At 47.9% G+C, this 15,701-nt stretch overlaps 1 protein-coding gene across 9 annotated transcripts in view; it reads left to right on the forward strand.

Moving 5' to 3' along the window:
- HECTD4 (HECT domain E3 ubiquitin protein ligase 4) overlaps positions 1 to 15,701 on the forward strand; it is a 178,424-nt gene that overhangs the window by 154,522 nt on the left and 8,201 nt on the right. For 8 of the 9 annotated variants that reach the window (XM_074297296.1, XM_074297293.1, XM_074297297.1 and 5 more), the window contains 11 exons: positions 1,967 to 2,149; positions 2,981 to 4,284; positions 5,661 to 5,868; positions 8,985 to 9,208; positions 9,315 to 9,466; positions 10,219 to 10,325; positions 11,748 to 11,871; positions 13,772 to 13,962; positions 14,479 to 14,625; positions 15,321 to 15,440; positions 15,530 to 15,685. In XM_074297296.1, coding sequence (XP_074153397.1) covers positions 1,967 to 2,149; positions 2,981 to 4,284; positions 5,661 to 5,868; positions 8,985 to 9,208; positions 9,315 to 9,466; positions 10,219 to 10,325; positions 11,748 to 11,871; positions 13,772 to 13,962; positions 14,479 to 14,625; positions 15,321 to 15,440; positions 15,530 to 15,685 — 2,916 coding nt within the window. The remainder of the gene's footprint in view (positions 1 to 1,966; positions 2,150 to 2,980; positions 4,285 to 5,660; positions 5,869 to 8,984; positions 9,209 to 9,314; positions 9,467 to 10,218; positions 10,326 to 11,747; positions 11,872 to 13,771; positions 13,963 to 14,478; positions 14,626 to 15,320; positions 15,441 to 15,529; positions 15,686 to 15,701) is intronic. The other variant, XM_074297295.1, reaches the window with a different exon arrangement.

Below are 15,701 nucleotides of genomic sequence, written 5' to 3' on the forward strand. Positions count from 1 at the left end.
CCAAGCAGGCTCACAGTTTTCAAGTGGAATTGGATACTGAGCTGAAGAGTACTCTGACCATTTGGAAGTCATTTTAAGTCTACTAGATTAGCTTTCAATAATTAGGTTTTAAACGAAGGAGCTCTGACCCCACGCTTGTTCTTGAGACAGCTTCATGAGATCAGCCAGCCAGAAATGTAGGCTTGTCCACAATGCTGCTTCCTTATTGTATTCCTGGTGAACAATAATAATAATAACACAATTTTTTTTTTAAACAAATAGCTCTTCAGAGCTAGAAGGAGGTCTTTGAGAACAAATAGTCCAAAACTGATCCTCTATTCCCTACTTGAATAAAGTGCTGTTAGCTATCCCGCTAACAAAGGGTCTTGCCAGGACCAATGTCGGGCACTGGGAACCTGCAGAGCATGTTGTCAGAATGGCTGCCCCTTCACAAGCTTGGAAGGAAGGAGTACAAGTATTATTTTCCCCACTCGAGAGAAAACTGGGGCTGAGAGAGCTCAGGTGAGCTGGCCTTAGTGACACAACTTCTTAGTGGCAGAGCTGCCTTCCCAGCCACCCCCAGCTCTGGAGTTCTCCTAGCCTGAGGCTCTTTCAGGAGCACCTCTCCAAGTGGTCCCAATCAGTGCAGTAGCGGCAGCCATCCGGAAAACCCTGGGGCCTGGTGACAGCTTGTGCCCATGTATCAGCAGAGAATTGGGAGAGCCTTTCAGAAGAGCTTCTAGAAATCATTTTCACAAGTACAAGTTAGGGTATGTTTGACCAGATAGCAGTTACTGAAGATCTGAGGTGACAGGACCTGCAAACTTAATATAGGTTGCCAAGTGATAGGACAATGCAAAGATGGTGCCATGTTGGGTTGTAAGAAAGGCCTGGTATTCAGACTGAGGAGATGAGAGTTCAGTCATCCCCTGCTCTGGGCGATGTGCACCACAGTCATGTCTACTCTCAGAAACTGTTGTGGTGAGCAGCAGGACTCCAGGAGCTTGGTGACCAGCATGGCCATCAGCCAAGGAGCTACTTGAAGGAGGAAAAAAGTAGTGAGAACCCCAAACTTTCTAGCCTCAGGCCCTGCCGGGGTTGGAGAAAACCTCTCATTTCTCTTCTGGCCCTAACTGTGATATTCTCAGAGAAGAGCAGCCTTTTAGGCCATCTTGTGCAATAAGTAGCTGGCTCTTAGGTCCCAGAAAGCAGAGCTCAGATCAGGGAGTAGAAAGACAAAGAAGGAGATTTAATTTCAGTGTAAAGAAAAGCTTCCTAAAAATGAAATCTGTCTAGGCAGCTAGGTGGTGCAGTGGATAGAGCACCAGCCCTGAAGTCAGGAACACTTGAGTTCAAGTCTGGTCTCAGACACTTAACACTTACTAGCTGTGAGCCTGGGCCAGTCACTTAACCTCAATTGCCTTAATCAAAAAAGAAAGAAAGAAAGAAATCTGTCCCAAAATGGAACAGTAGCTTGATTTTCCCTTCGTCAGAGATTTTCCAGAAAGTGTATTATTGGTCCAAGCCACTTGGATGAAAGAGTCTCAGAGACCCTCTCCAGCTCAGGATCCTAGCCACACTCTGTGACCATGGCAGCATATCACCCATTTCATGGGGGTTGTAGCCCCCCAGCTGGCCAGGTTTCCTCGTGGTAACTCCCTGGTTAGTCAGGGACAGTGCCAGCACACTCATTTAAGGAGTGGAAATGTTGCAGGCAACACCTTAAAGTACAAGCTGGCACTTGCTGTCAGGTCACCAAGATGAGTTGGTTTTCCAGTGGTTTAAGAAGTTGTCACTTCCTCACTTTTACCCTTCTTCCCTGACTTCTATTGTCCCCTTTAAAAGCAAATGGTGCAGGCTTTCCATTAGTAAAATGCTCATCTCTGTCTCCATCCTCTCCAGCCTGGCTTCCACCAGCCCATTTTGCACAGTCATTGAACTTAAATGCTAATCGATGACCTTCCTTTTGGGGGGCGGGATATTCTAGGGGTCTCTCCACCTCCGGGAGCTGTGCTGGTGTTGCATTCTCTGCCGCTGGAATTCCCGCTGGCCATGGCCTTCGCAGAGCAGCTGTTGTCTTGGAAATCTGAAGATGGCGAAGGGAAATCCGAAGATGAGCCTGAGCCCATCATCCCAGCTTCAGTTCTGCTACAAGTGGTGGAGCTCCTCGGTGAGACCTGGGGAGATGGCGGGAGAACAGAGCCCTGTCAGCCTGAAAGCTCGGTCCGAGCAGGATTTCACTTGGGTCTTACCACTTCCTGAGAAGCTTTGTTTTCCCCTTTTCATCAGTGAGGAAACAGGTGCTTTGAAAGGTTAAATAACTTGTCAGGGTAATGGGTAGTAAGTGTTTGAGACCCAAACCCAGGTCCAGTCACCCTAGCGCATAGATCCGGCCAGGCTCTAGAGCCAGGGGGCTCCGCCTCCTCTCCAGTATCAACATTGCACTGCTCCTTCTTTAGAAGGAGCCTCACAGTTGCCTCCAGCTGATGGCTAGGCAAGTTGTTTTCTAAGATTGGAGGGGAAAAAAGGTGAATTTCAAATTTGAATTTGAATTGTAGAAGCAAAAGGAATCTTAGAGACCATCAGGTCCAACCCCTTCAAGTAGAACTCAGGTCCAAAGGGGTTGGGATTTGGAGCCGCAAGGGGTGGAACTGGAGCTCAGCCTCCTTCCCTGGTGCTGGGCCTTCCTCTCCCGACTTGGGCAAAGCCTGGGTACCCTCATCTTTGCAGGGTGACTGAGGTTATAGGGGACCCGATCATTGGAATGGTTTCTTCAGTCTTCCTGAGCTGCAGTTTTGATCTGAATGATTTAGAGAAGCCGAAGGGGAAGGTGATTTCAGTTGCAGAGGTCATTGCCAGGAGGAGGAGGAGACTGACACTGTCATGTGATCCGTCTGGCTGAATCCAGCTGGTGGACAGCTCCTTGTTAGCATCATGTGAACACTAGTTTCATGTGCATGGACTGCAATACTGGCTTGATTTGAATTTTTTTCTTTAACAGGGAACTTCCTGTGGACCACTGATATGGCCGCATGTGTGAAGGAGTTGGTCTTCCACCTCCTGGCAGAGCTCCTACGCAAAGTGCACAGCCTGGAGCAAAAGAAGAAGCCATCGGGCCTGTCATCCTCCATCGCCCTCCAGCTCAACCCCTGCCTGGCCATGCTCATGGCCCTGCAGTCCGAGCTGCACAAGCTTTATGATGAAGAGACCCAGAACTGGGTCACGGGGAGTGCCTGCGGAGGCTCGGGGGCCCCTGGTGCTGATCAGGGCAGGTTCTCTACCTACTTCCATGCTCTGATGGAAGCCTGCCTGGCTGTGGCCGAGGTGACTCTGCCCATCAACATGAGTGTGACCTCGACCGTCATGACCTCAACCAACACACCAAATCTTAGTGACTCTTCGTCCTCATCCTCATCTTCTCCGGGCCAGACCCCACAGAGTCCCAGCCTTCTGTCCAAGAGGAAGAAGGTCAAAATGAAACGGGAGAAGGCTTCCTCGTCTGGTAAACGGTCTTCCTCTCGAACAGTGGAAACAGATGCATCCGTGTTGAGTATCAGTGGCAGCAAACCGGAGGACATGTTATGGTTTCACAGGGCCCTGACCTTGCTCACCATTCTTCGGCACCTTATCAAGAAAGATCCCCAAGGGCTGGGGGTGACCAATGACGCCATTGCCGACGCTTGCCAGGCCCTTGTGGGCCCCACAGCCCACAGCCGCCTGCTGGTCATCTCAGGCATCCCCACGCATCTGGACGAGGGCATTGTGAGAAGTGCCATTCGGAAGGCATGCAATGCCCACGGCGGGGTCTTTAAAGATGAGATCTATATTCCTCTGCAGGAAGAAGACCCCAAAAAACCCAAGGACAAAGCAGAAGGAGGGGAAGGCCGACCAGAGCTAGAGAAGCCCGCGGGTTTCCCCAGTGCTGACAGTCTGGATGTCAGCAGCTCCAGCAGCGTTACTCCAGCCATGAGTATCAGTGCATCCGCCTCCACCAGCCAAGCATCCATCTGCAGCTCCCAGGGCCTCTCACAGACAGTCAGCGAAGTCTCAATGGACCAATTTCCTCCTGGTCTGGAGCTGGCCATTCCTCCCAATCTGCTGGAGCCCCATGTTGTCTCCAGCCAGGAGAGTCTAGACATTTCCCTCTGTAGCACCGGAAGCTTGGGCAGTCTGGGGAGCCTGGGAGAGCCTGTGGACAATGCAGAGACGGCCTCCATTTCTGAAGTGGGGTCCATGTACACGGTCACCTCACTGGACAAGCAGCCCCTGGTGTCTCGTCCCATTAAAGGCTTCGCTGTCGTAGAGGTAACAACCGCTGGGCCCTGGTGCCAGAGTCTCTCTTCCCTTCAGCTCTCGGGGTCTTCGTGCCACTCATGCTTCCTTTTAGGGGAGAGACGTACACAGGACAGGGGCAACAGTGACAAAAAAAACTATTGGTGCTTCAGTGACACTTTAAAGTTGGCAAAGCCCTTTATGGGTCAGGTCTCAATGGATCCTCACCACAACTCTGAAGGAAGCACTGTCATAGTCCCCACATTATACACGAGGAGACTGAAGCAGAGAGGAGTGATGTGACTTGGCCAGGGTCACACAGCTAGGAAGCATCAGGGGTTGAGCTCAGACCTTCCTGAGAAGAGCTTGGGGATGTGGGTCCCGGAGGCAGGGAGATCTGAGTTCAGATCTAACCCCGGGCACTAGTTTGGGGAACCTCTGTCTGCCCCAGTTTCTTTTTCTGTGAAATAAGAAAAATAACCACACACACACACACACATCATACCCTCGCTGTTATGAAGATCAAATGAGGTAATAGGTATAAAGTGTTGAGCACAGTTTCGTTAGCCAGCTATTTTTGGTTTTTGTTGCTGTTAGGATTACTAGGTATCTTTGGAGACAATAGAACATTACAGTTGCTATAGCTATTATTGTTATATCATCATCATCTTTATTATTACTCCTGACTTCCCAGTCCAACGCAGTAGCCACTTTGCCACTGTGTTGTTGGGATAGCTTTTTCCAACAGTTGGAGCTAAATTTTCTCTGTTAAAATGCAATAGAACAGTACACCCAACCATCATTAGTACCTGCTATGTACAGATCACGTTGTTCAACAGGCATTGGGGGGAAATCGCAAAATGTAAGTTATAAAAAGCCCTCTGTAGGAAGCTCACAGCCATAAGTTCATTCCAGAGTTACCAAATGAAGTGCTGCATGAGTTCTACAGATGGCCAGGGTGAAATTCATGTAATTGGAGGAGGAAGGGAAGGTGCCCCAGGAGAAGTAGTCTGTGAGTTGGGTTTGAAAGGATTGGGAAGAAGACCCGGGTTCCCTTGGAACTCAAGGCCATGAAGACCCTTGCGGAGCCACTGCAGACTGGACAGGAGATACAAGTTACTCCAAATGAGAACTTCATCTTATTTGAACAGCTAAGCTAGTGTGCTCCCAAACAGTGTTAGGCTCTCTTCAGGAGGAAAATTGCCTGTGTCACTAATTTGCGAAGTGGCCAACCTGATACCACCAGCCTCTTAGATGGTCATGGGAGAAAATGGCTAAAAGCCATCTTCAGTAAAGGAAAAAACAAGTAGCAAATTCAAAGATAGAGGAAGGAAAAAATGAATTCTGTGGCATTGAGTGATTGGTTTTTCTACCAAAGCTCCAAATAACCCCCTTCAATATTCACACAGATACGTTCCCGGGCCAAAATTGAGAAGATTCGAGCAAGTCTCTTTAACAATAATGATCTGATTGGTTTGTCAAGCCTGGATGGTGAAGATGAATTAATGGAAATGTCAACTGAAGAAATTTTAACTGTGTCAACAGTAAACCAGAGTTTATTTGATACCCAAGGAAGCCCAGGGCTAGAAGACTATTTCAATGATAAATCTATTAAAGGTAGGTTATTCTCAAGAAATACTTGCTGGGAGTTGGTTTTTAGCATTTAATGCTCTGAAGTCAACGTTTGGTGTCAGAATGGTTTTTTTTCCAAAGTACAATTACCCTTCCCAAGAGTTGGGGTTGTTTTTTTCATGTCATTATTTTTTTTTTCTTATTGTATATCTAGTTCTGCTATACAGAAAAATTTCTCCCTCAGCCAGGCCTCCATCGAAACCAACACAACCTCGGGAAGTGATCGCCCAACCAAGAATGGCTGTCCTGCAGCCTCCTCTGATAGCTCATTATAGTATCTCATCTTACTTTTGGTCTTTCTCTTTTCTCGGTGGCTTGTCTTTCTGTGCCTTGCAATTGATGTTATTTCCTAACTATACTAGGTAGAAACCTCACGTATCGTGCATTTATTTATACGTAGCATTTTAAAAATCTAACAGGGCTTTACTTTAGATGTGTTTTCAGCATTTTTTAAAAGTGCGTGCCCCACAAGAGCTGGATATGACCTCCTCATTGCTCCTGAATAATTCTTTGGGCTCTTTAAGCTACATTCTGGCCAGGATTAGGATTTTATGTCATTGTCAGCCTGTTTTAGGGAACACATTTATCATCCTAAAGGATGATGAGTAATAAAACTTAGTGAAGTTTTAAGGAATGCATCCCCTAAGAGAAATAATAGTTCTTAAGAAAATTGTGAGAGGGGGCAGCTAGATGGTACAGTGGATAGAGCACTGGCCCTGAGGAAGGCCTGAGTTCAGATCCATCTCAGACACTAATACTTCAGTCACTTAATCCCATCGCCTCAGCAAAAGAAAGAAAGAAAGGTAGGGTGGGAAGGAAAGGAGGAAGAGAGATAGATGGATTTTTCTGAGAAACAATGAGATTGCCTTCCGGGGCCATATATATATATATATATATTCCGGGGCCATATATATATATATAAAATACAGAGGCAGAGAATCATTTGCACCATTAGGACAATGAAGAAAGCAAAGAACCATGCTTCAAGATCAGAATAAACATGTTCTTTGATGATCACATAACAGTTTGCATTTTAGGATGGTAACATCTTCTAACATTTAGAAGTTATCATTTCTATACTGGCTATACCTTCTCTTCCCCACTTCTCCCAACCCCCAGTAGCTCACTGGTCAAGGCAAAGAAGCTGGAATACTTCAGGTTCCCCATAGCATTTCTAGGTTCTCCCCTTTTTTCATCACTTCTTTTGAGGGTCTTGCTGTCTTTTTCTACCACCCACTCAAAGTCCTGCCAGCTGTTGTCTACAGGACCCCCACCTCCATCCCTTGATCATTCTTGTATCTTCCTCAGTGAGTCTGGTGCATTGACTTAGAATCTTTCCCAATTCTTGCCCTTCTCCTAGGAAACTCTAATCTCTCAGTTCTTCAATCTACTTTCCTTCCAGGATCCTCCACCCCACCCTAGCCACACACACAAAGATGACCATACACTCCATCTTGCTGTCACCCACAGCAAAGCATACCTCCATGTTCAGGGATTCTGAAATCTCATTATTTGACCATAATTTATTGACTTTTTACTCCTCCCTTTCCCTTTTCTTATATAATTTTATTTCCATTCTCACCGATTCCTTGATCTCTCATGCTCTCCCACATCATTTCTCCCATACTAACCATTTCTCTTTTCCCCACCTTGACTCCTTGGTGAACCATTTCAACTCTACACTGTCCACCTCTCTTGAATCTTTCACCCTGTTATCATTTCACCGGTTACATCCAACTAAGCCTCAGATTACTCCCACCATTTATCACTTTCACACCTACACCTGCAGAAGGAAGGCGTAAGAAATCATGCAGTTGTTCTGCCTGGGTCCACTACAAATGTATGTCATACAAGCAAATCTGGCCCTTCATTGCTGCTCAGCACCTTACTCCACTTTCTTTATCAACTTACTCTCTACAGCAGTCCTTCCAAATCACTTCAATCCTCCTCAGTTGGCTCCCCATGGCTCCCCAATCCTACTTTCTCAGAAGGAGGACATTGCTTATGTTTTTACAGAAAAAAATTGAGACCAATTGCTGCGAGCCCCTCCTTCTCTTCTCTTCCTCCTCTTCTTTCACTCAGTTCCTTTCTACCACTGTCTTCCTTCACTCTTGCTTCACATGATAAATTGTCTTTGCCGAGGCTAATCTCCTTACTAATACAAGTGATCCTATTCCATTTCGTCCAACAAATTGCCCCATTTTGTTGCTGAGGCCTGTTAATTCACCAATGGAGTATTTCTCAAATTTTCCCCTTTCCCTTCTCTAACACTCTCTCCTTTCTGGTACAGACCTTCATTATCTCATATCTAGACTATTGCAAACATTTGGGGTGGCTCTGCCTACCTCAAGACTCTCCTCACTTTGGTCCATCCTTCAGCCATTAACATGATTTTCCTAAAGCACAAGTGTGACTATGTCACTCATATTTCAGTCACTGCCTCTCAGCTCCAGATTCAAAATGCTCTATTTGGCATTCAGGACCCTTCCTACCCTGCTCCCTCCTCCCTTGCCAGTCCCTGACCCCTTAAGTCCCCAATACTTATTCTTGAATCCAGTGATTCTGGCCTCATGTCTGGTCCACAAACAAGATTCTCCATCTCTTAGCTCTGAGCATTTTCTCTGGACATCCCCCATGTCTGGAACATTTGACCTTCCTGTCTTCCATCAAGTCCCAGCTAAAATCCCCTCTTTTCATGGAAGCCTTTCCTAACCCCTCATTATTCCCATTTCTTCCTTCTGTTAATTGTTTTATAATTAGCCTGTTTGTAGCTTGTTTTCTCTGTGTGTGTCTGTATGGGCTCCTTAAAGGTATGATCTGACTTTTGCCTTTTGTATCCCCAGTGTTTAGCATGTTTAGCGAGCCACAGTACACAGTAATGTTAAGCTAATTTAAGAAATGTTGATTGATTAGAATTGAGTTTTCCACAAATGTAACTACAACTTTCTGAAAGATTTTACTCTAACCACCATTTGTCTGTATTGAATCTCCCTTAAATACATAGTTTTCTGGTTGTAGTCAGAAATACTTGAAAGAAAACTGCCTAACTTTTCCTACAAACATGTTTATCCTAAAGTTTTGTCCCTCTCTCTCAATACCAGGAGAGAAACTGGTGCCCGGGGCTCGAGAGGTCCTTACAGACATATTTAAAAGTTGCGTCTACTCAGAGCAGATGCTCAGCTTGACACCGGCCAAGCCCATTAAAGTCTCTGACATCTATCTCAGCAAGGAACAAATCAACTCTCAGACTCCTGGAAACTTGCTCCACATATTCTTCACCAATGTGCGTCCCCCAAAGAAGGTGTTAGAGGACCAGCTCACCCAGGTAAGCCCACAGTGCCCTATGTAAACTCTGCTTTGTGGGCTCCACATCCCTGGTGCAGGTTGGGGAGCCCATTGCCCCAGAACTAATCTCTCCTTTCTGTGGAAAGATTCTGAGGAAATACGGCGTGCCCAAGCCCAAGTTTGACAAGAGCAAATACAACAAAGCGGGCAAAGAACAGCATCCCGTGAAGGTGGTGAGCACCAAGCGGCCAATGACAAAGCCTCCCACCAAGGAGAAGTCGGTGCTCAATAGTGTCAGGTGAGCTCCAGGGGCCCCACCCACCCAAGTCTTCTCTGAATCAGGCTGCGATTGGGCCTGTGAGTTCTCTGCTTGCCACAGGGAGATTGCTACTGAGCTCACTGAGAAGTACAATAAAAGAATGCATCCATTTGAGGCAGCTTAAAGTCGAGTCAACAGACATTAAGTTCCTGCTGTAAGCCACGCACTGGGCTGCGTGCTGGGAATATAATCAAAAGCAAGAGGTAGGCCTTGCCCTCAGGGAGCTTGCCATCTGATGGGGAAAGAACATGTTGACAGTCATGAGCAATAAGATGTAGACTGGATCAGTAAAAGAAGATTAACAGGGATGCCACTAAGATTAAAAACAAAGGATAGCATTCTTAAAGAAAATAGTTTAGAATGTTCTAGGATAGTTTATAATGATACAAGTTAGACTTATATAGTATTTTGTCTACATTATCACATTTAATCCTCTGACCCATGCTAGAGGGAAGTAGGCAGAGATAAGGATTTGTCTCTGTAAGATCTGCGCTTTATAGATAATAAAACAGAGGCCCAGAGAATCTGGACTTGTCCAGACCAAGAGAGTGGCAGAGTGGAGGCTTGAACCAAGAATTCGATATTCTGATGTTTTATCTCCAAGTTTTATCCCTTCAGTCTCGAGTGAAATAGGAGAGCATTCAGAATGCTGGTTAGCTGGGCAAAGGGCCCTGGCCAGACCAGGCATGCCTCGGGCAGAAGTGGTTTCATTCAGCCATTTGGTTTTGTAGCAGGACAGCTTTAAGTGAGAAGAAGCCCATTGTGAAGCCAAAGTCACCAGAGAAGAGTAAGCCTGATGAGAAGGACCCTGAAAAATCCCCCACCAAAAAACAAGAAGGTGAGACGGGGGGGCCAGGGCTTCAGAGCACATCTGCGGGAGCCCTAGCAGATAGCGCATTATCCAACTGGGACATTAGTTTGTGCCAAGGACTCCAGGTCAGACTGTCCAACCTTGGAGGCCCTGCAAAAACTCTACACTGGCAATACTGACTGATTGGTAGAATCCCAGGCCGTGACAAGGCGCAGATGGCTCCCTTCCCATTGGGAAATCCTCTGGGTGAGCCCTAGTCAGCGACGTTGAAAAGAGGATTTGTGATTGAGGTGGGTTATAAGCCCCCCAAAGCTTGGGATTATAGTTGTCCTCTACCAGAGCGGCTGGCATCTGGTAGGTGAACAGTTGTGGAGGGGAAGTTTACTGGATGGTCTCTGAGAGCCCCTCCAATCTTGAGATTCTCTGACCTAACTTGGATGTTTTATTCTGAAGTTCTGAAAAGTCTGAGGAAGGAGGAGGCGGCATTTTCCAAGACTCCATTCATTCCGGGCAATAATGTGTCTTTGTCTCTCCCTCAGCACCACACACAGTTCTCTGCACGTAGTAGGTGCAACACAAAGGTGGCAGTTTGTTGGACTGAATATTCTTAAAGATCAGGGCAAACTGTGTTAAGAAAATGGCTTGAGAATTCAGACATGGCTCCTAGAGTTGAGAGAATCTGAAGAGAAAAAAAGAAACTTAGAAAATTGGACATTAGAACTGGGGAGGGGAGGGTGATAGTTAATCCTGATTAAGTAGTGCTCAAAGTTTCTGAATGCTTCCAAAGTTGGTGGGGGGAGTCTTCGATCATCCCAATTCTGGGACTCCCCCTCTCTCAAGGTGCTTAAGATCTAAGAGGGGAGAAAACAAGGACTCAGACTGCCTGTCCGATTGAAGGAAGTCGAGGCAGAGCAGTGAGGGAATCGAAGGCCAGCCAAGTCACTGAACCTCCAAGGGCTGCACCATTTAGGTGCCATGTAGCACGGATGGGAGAAGTCTTCTCATCCCGGAATTCCCTTTGCCAATAAAATCACAGCTCTGCTCCCTCTCCGTGTATGATCAGTGCCGTGAGAGATGGATCTCTGGGGTCAGTGGGGATTTAGAGGGTAGGCTTCATGGAGGAGGGGGCGTATGAGAAACAGGCAGAGACAGAGCAAGGGCCTTCCTCTAGAATCTTAGATTGGAAAGAACAAGAGAAGCCATGGAGTCCGGCTGATAGCTGAAAAGAAATTCCATCTAGTCTCTTTTCAAAGATTTCCAGTCAAGGAGAGCCTGGGGTACCAGCATTGTGAGCAGGAGTGCGGAGGTGGGAAATGGCACCTAGCGTGAGGGAAGTATTGCTCTTCCAGAAGAGGAGGGAGAGTAATAATGGAAGGCAGGACCAAGAGCAGGAGAGGTGGGGGACACGGTGCTGAGGATCTGGGCTCAGGATAATCTCTTTCTCTCCAGTCCCCGAGGAAAAGTATCTGACCCTAGAAGGATTTCACAAATTTGTGGTTGATCGAGCCAAACAAGACATCCGCAGTGTCTGGAGGGCTATTTTATCCTGTGGCTATGACCTTCATTTTGAAAGGTAGGTAGGTCACTGCTGGTTTTTCTGGACCTGGTTTTCATATAACCAGGCTATTTAACTTGGATGGCTTTTTTTTTTCAAATTCCATATCACATCCGAGGTAAATTACTGACAGGAAATCATAACTCAGAGCTTTGAATTCTTTCCCTTTTGAGGCATTTAAAACAAACCTTTAGCTTTTTTTTTTTTTCCCCTGAGGCAATTGGGGTTAAGTGACTTGCCCAGGATCACACAGCTAGAAAATGTTAAGTGACTGAGACCCTATTTGAATTCGGATCCTCTTGACTTCAGGGCTGGTGCTCTATCCATTGTGCCACCTAGCTGCCCCTACCCTTTGGCTTTTGGGAGATTCCTTGTGATCCCTCTGATAGGATGAACATGGCTTGAGTGCCTATTATACGCCAGGCCTTATGTGAAGTGCTCAAGGATTCTCTCTCTCCCCATAGCCAGCCAGGCATTCAGTGATCCACAGCAGCCCCTTTCTCTTCTCCTCAGTAAAGGAAAAATCAAGCACGCAGACAATTACAAAGTCTACACGACAGCAGAATAGCTATTTCTGAAGATGGGCGAGTAGCATGCATATAATCAGGGGCCATTTCTGGCCCCAGATGGGTGTGGGAGTCCACATTCTATTCTTCTATCCCCATGACACCCCATTTGATCTATCTCCAGAGTGGGAGCAGCCCCTTATTATTCAATCAGGGCATCGGCCCACCTCCGCTTCACCCCGTCACCATCAGTCTTTGGACTGAGGCTGTATCTCCTACTAAACAGGAAGGACAGGCTGAGAAGAGCTGTTCACCAGTAAACTTGTTGTATTAGGACTGCTCTGCTCCAGATCAAGATCTTGGCCACTCCTGCCTTGCTGACCAGTTAAGCTTCGTGGCTACCCTGGTTGCTGGGTCTTCAGGGCCTGTTCAGGAATATCTCCCCTTTCCGATTGGATGCATATTCCAAGCAGAAAAACTGCGAAAGCAAAAAAAATTCCTCCCCTCTGCCCTAAAGCTCCCCTGCCACAGACAGTTTCCAAAATTGAAAAATTGCCATTGGCTTCTAATTGGCCAAGCCCCCCCAGAGACCTGTGCATCATCCTCCAGGAGAAGGCAAGCGCTCTCTCCTGTTTTCGGCATGTTTTCTCCTTTGTTGGCTCAGACTTGAGCCACAGTGGGTTGGTCAGGAGCTGGTTGACTTCTCCCACACTGGTTCAAAAAGAGCCCAGAAGTTGTCATTTCTTTGCACATTTCTTTGTGCAATTGGGTTTCTTTTAAACAGAAGACCATTTTTGAGTGGGCCAGAATTCAAACCTTGGAATGCCCCCAGAAAATGGTGAATTGTATCTCACTAAAATAATGTCATTTAGCAGAGCTTCGGTGCCTACGTCCTTGTGAAGGCCTCAGTGCACCTCAAGTCAGAAATGTCTGCCTGAGGACCTGCCCTCCAAAGGGATATCCCTCTGGGGAGTGGACTAGGCCTCAGCCTTCAAGCTGCTTTAGTGTTGGACCCTAGCCTTGCAGAGGGGCGAGGGAGGAAGGAAGGGAATGCACCAGCATAAGCAGGATTACTTGTCCTTCTCTGGACTAACTGAGCCCCTTCTGTACTCAGCTTGATACCGGCTGTATGGACGAGTCATGTGCCTTTGCTCTTTCCAGTACTGTGTGTCCCATGTTTAGCCTGATACTCAGGCCCTAACATTCAGCTGCTGAAGACCCTGAGCTCAGGGGACTTAATTCTCTAGAAAGGGAGGACTTCCTGTGAAGCCCACAGGCCCTGGGCGTCTCGCCCATGGCTTCAGGAGTGGTGTTTCCACATCTCACAAAGTTCATTTATAAACTTGATTGAAAATTGTTACTTTAAGGGATTTAAATTGCAGTTCATAGCTTCCACCGTTGCTGCTCTTTAGGTGCGCCTGCATCGATGCCAGACATGCACAGAAAACATCCAGGAAGTGGACCCTAGAGATGGATGTCGCACTCGTCCAGTACATCAACCGCCTCTGTCGTCATCTTGCAATCACCCCTGCCCGGCTTCACCCCCACGAAGTGTACTTAGACCCCGCAGATGCTGCTGACCCCAGAGTTGCCTGTCTCCTGAGTATGTGTGCCTGGAAAGGGGCTGCCATTGATACTGGCTAGTTTGCTCAGGCATATTGCGCCTGGGCTAGTGGTACCCGGTCTCTGGGAGCCTTAGCATGGGCGAGATCAGAGATCCCAGGGTCTCTGCTGGGGGCTTTCTACTGAAGAAGGTAGGCCAGGAATATTGCCTGTTAGAAGAGGATCTGCCAGTAGGCCCCTGGGAGAGGGAAGAATTATAAAACAGGAAGGTTTGAAATCGATAAACTTATTGAAATGTGAATGACTGACTGGCACGTAGGCTGACTCCCAGCGCCATTATTTCATTTGATCCTCCCCCGGTGGTGTGAGAAGGACAGCCCCAGGGGTCTTCCCTTCGGGATAAGAACCCAGGGCTTAGAGGGGCCATGTCTTCCCCTGACTGTTCCCATCTAGACCTGACTTGGGATGATGTTATATTTCAGTTTCAGAGAGTGTGAAGTAGCAGCAGTCATGCAGGCTGCCTGTGTCCTAACACCCTTCGTTATTGCCACCTTAGATGTTCCCATCGAAAGCTTACGTCTGCGCTTTGCTCTGCTCCAGTCCCTGAACACCACCCTGGAGACGTTCTTCCTGCCCCTGGTGGAGCTGCGGCAGACCGACGTGTTCTCCAATAGCATCGCCGCCTTACTGCAAGAGGCCAAAGGTCAGGCTCTCCAGGCAGGCCCAGAGATTCCTGGGACAGGGGGCTTCTGGAGGCTTAGGCTGATGAAATGCTAACGGAAAGGCCAGCGGCCATATGTGTCGTCACCCTCTTGGGTATCAAGCCCTCCTGGGAGTTAATCAACTCAGACAACTCAGACACGTGGCGTCTTCCTGTCAGTTATAGAGCTAAGAAGAGGTCACTGGTCACCACGTTTGTTGGGGGAAACCTTGCCCAGAAACTGTAATTGCCCCTAGGATTGGCTCCATTCTCCAGCCAAAAGCCAGTTTTTCTATAGCTTTGTGCCAAGAAAAGGGCTCAGGCCTAGCATGATGGTGCCCATGTGAGGGGCCTGGTGCCACTGGGTTACTCGGGCTCAGGGGCCTTAGCTACCTGGGTGTCCAAACATAAGTCCTAGGCCAGGATGGTGGTCCCAGGAGCCAGGGAGGGGATTGGGGAGGAGGGGGAGAGATGAGGCAGTTTGAGGAGCCAGCTGGGAAAACAAAACAGATGGAAACCCCCAGTACAATCTGTAGTGGGATTGGGCCTGGGAGTGGCCCCCGTTCCTGGGTGAGCCAGTGAGACCTAATTTCACAAAAATGGAGCCAGAGCCGGTGGCCAAGGCCCACCGTGACATGGGGAGGGTTAGCAGGGGTTGTGAAGGCGCTCTGACCTCGTGCTCTACCTCCCCTGCATAGGACTTATCTTCTATGACACGAAGGTGACTGTGATGAACCGCGTCCTGAATGCCACTGTTCAGAGAACGGCCGACCACGCGGCCCCAGAAATCACCCTGGACCCGCTGGAAATCGTTGGAGGTAAGGCGTCATGTCGTCTCCTCCGGAAAGGCAGTCTGAGGGCTGTGGCCCGGTCCCCACCACAAACAAACGCCATTCTCTCTGCACAGGGGAGATTCGCTCTTCAGAAAACTCCTACTTCTGTCAGGCGGCCCGGCAGCTCGCCTCTGTCCCGTCCTCCCAGCTCTGCGTCAAACTGGCCAGCGGAGGTGACCCCACCTATGCATTCAACATCCGCTTCACAGGAGAGGAGGTCCACGGCACCAGTGAGTGTGGTCGCCC

Source organism: Sminthopsis crassicaudata, chromosome 1, assembly GCF_048593235.1.
Source record: "Sminthopsis crassicaudata isolate SCR6 chromosome 1, ASM4859323v1, whole genome shotgun sequence".
NCBI lineage: Eukaryota > Metazoa > Chordata > Mammalia > Dasyuromorphia > Dasyuridae > Sminthopsis > Sminthopsis crassicaudata.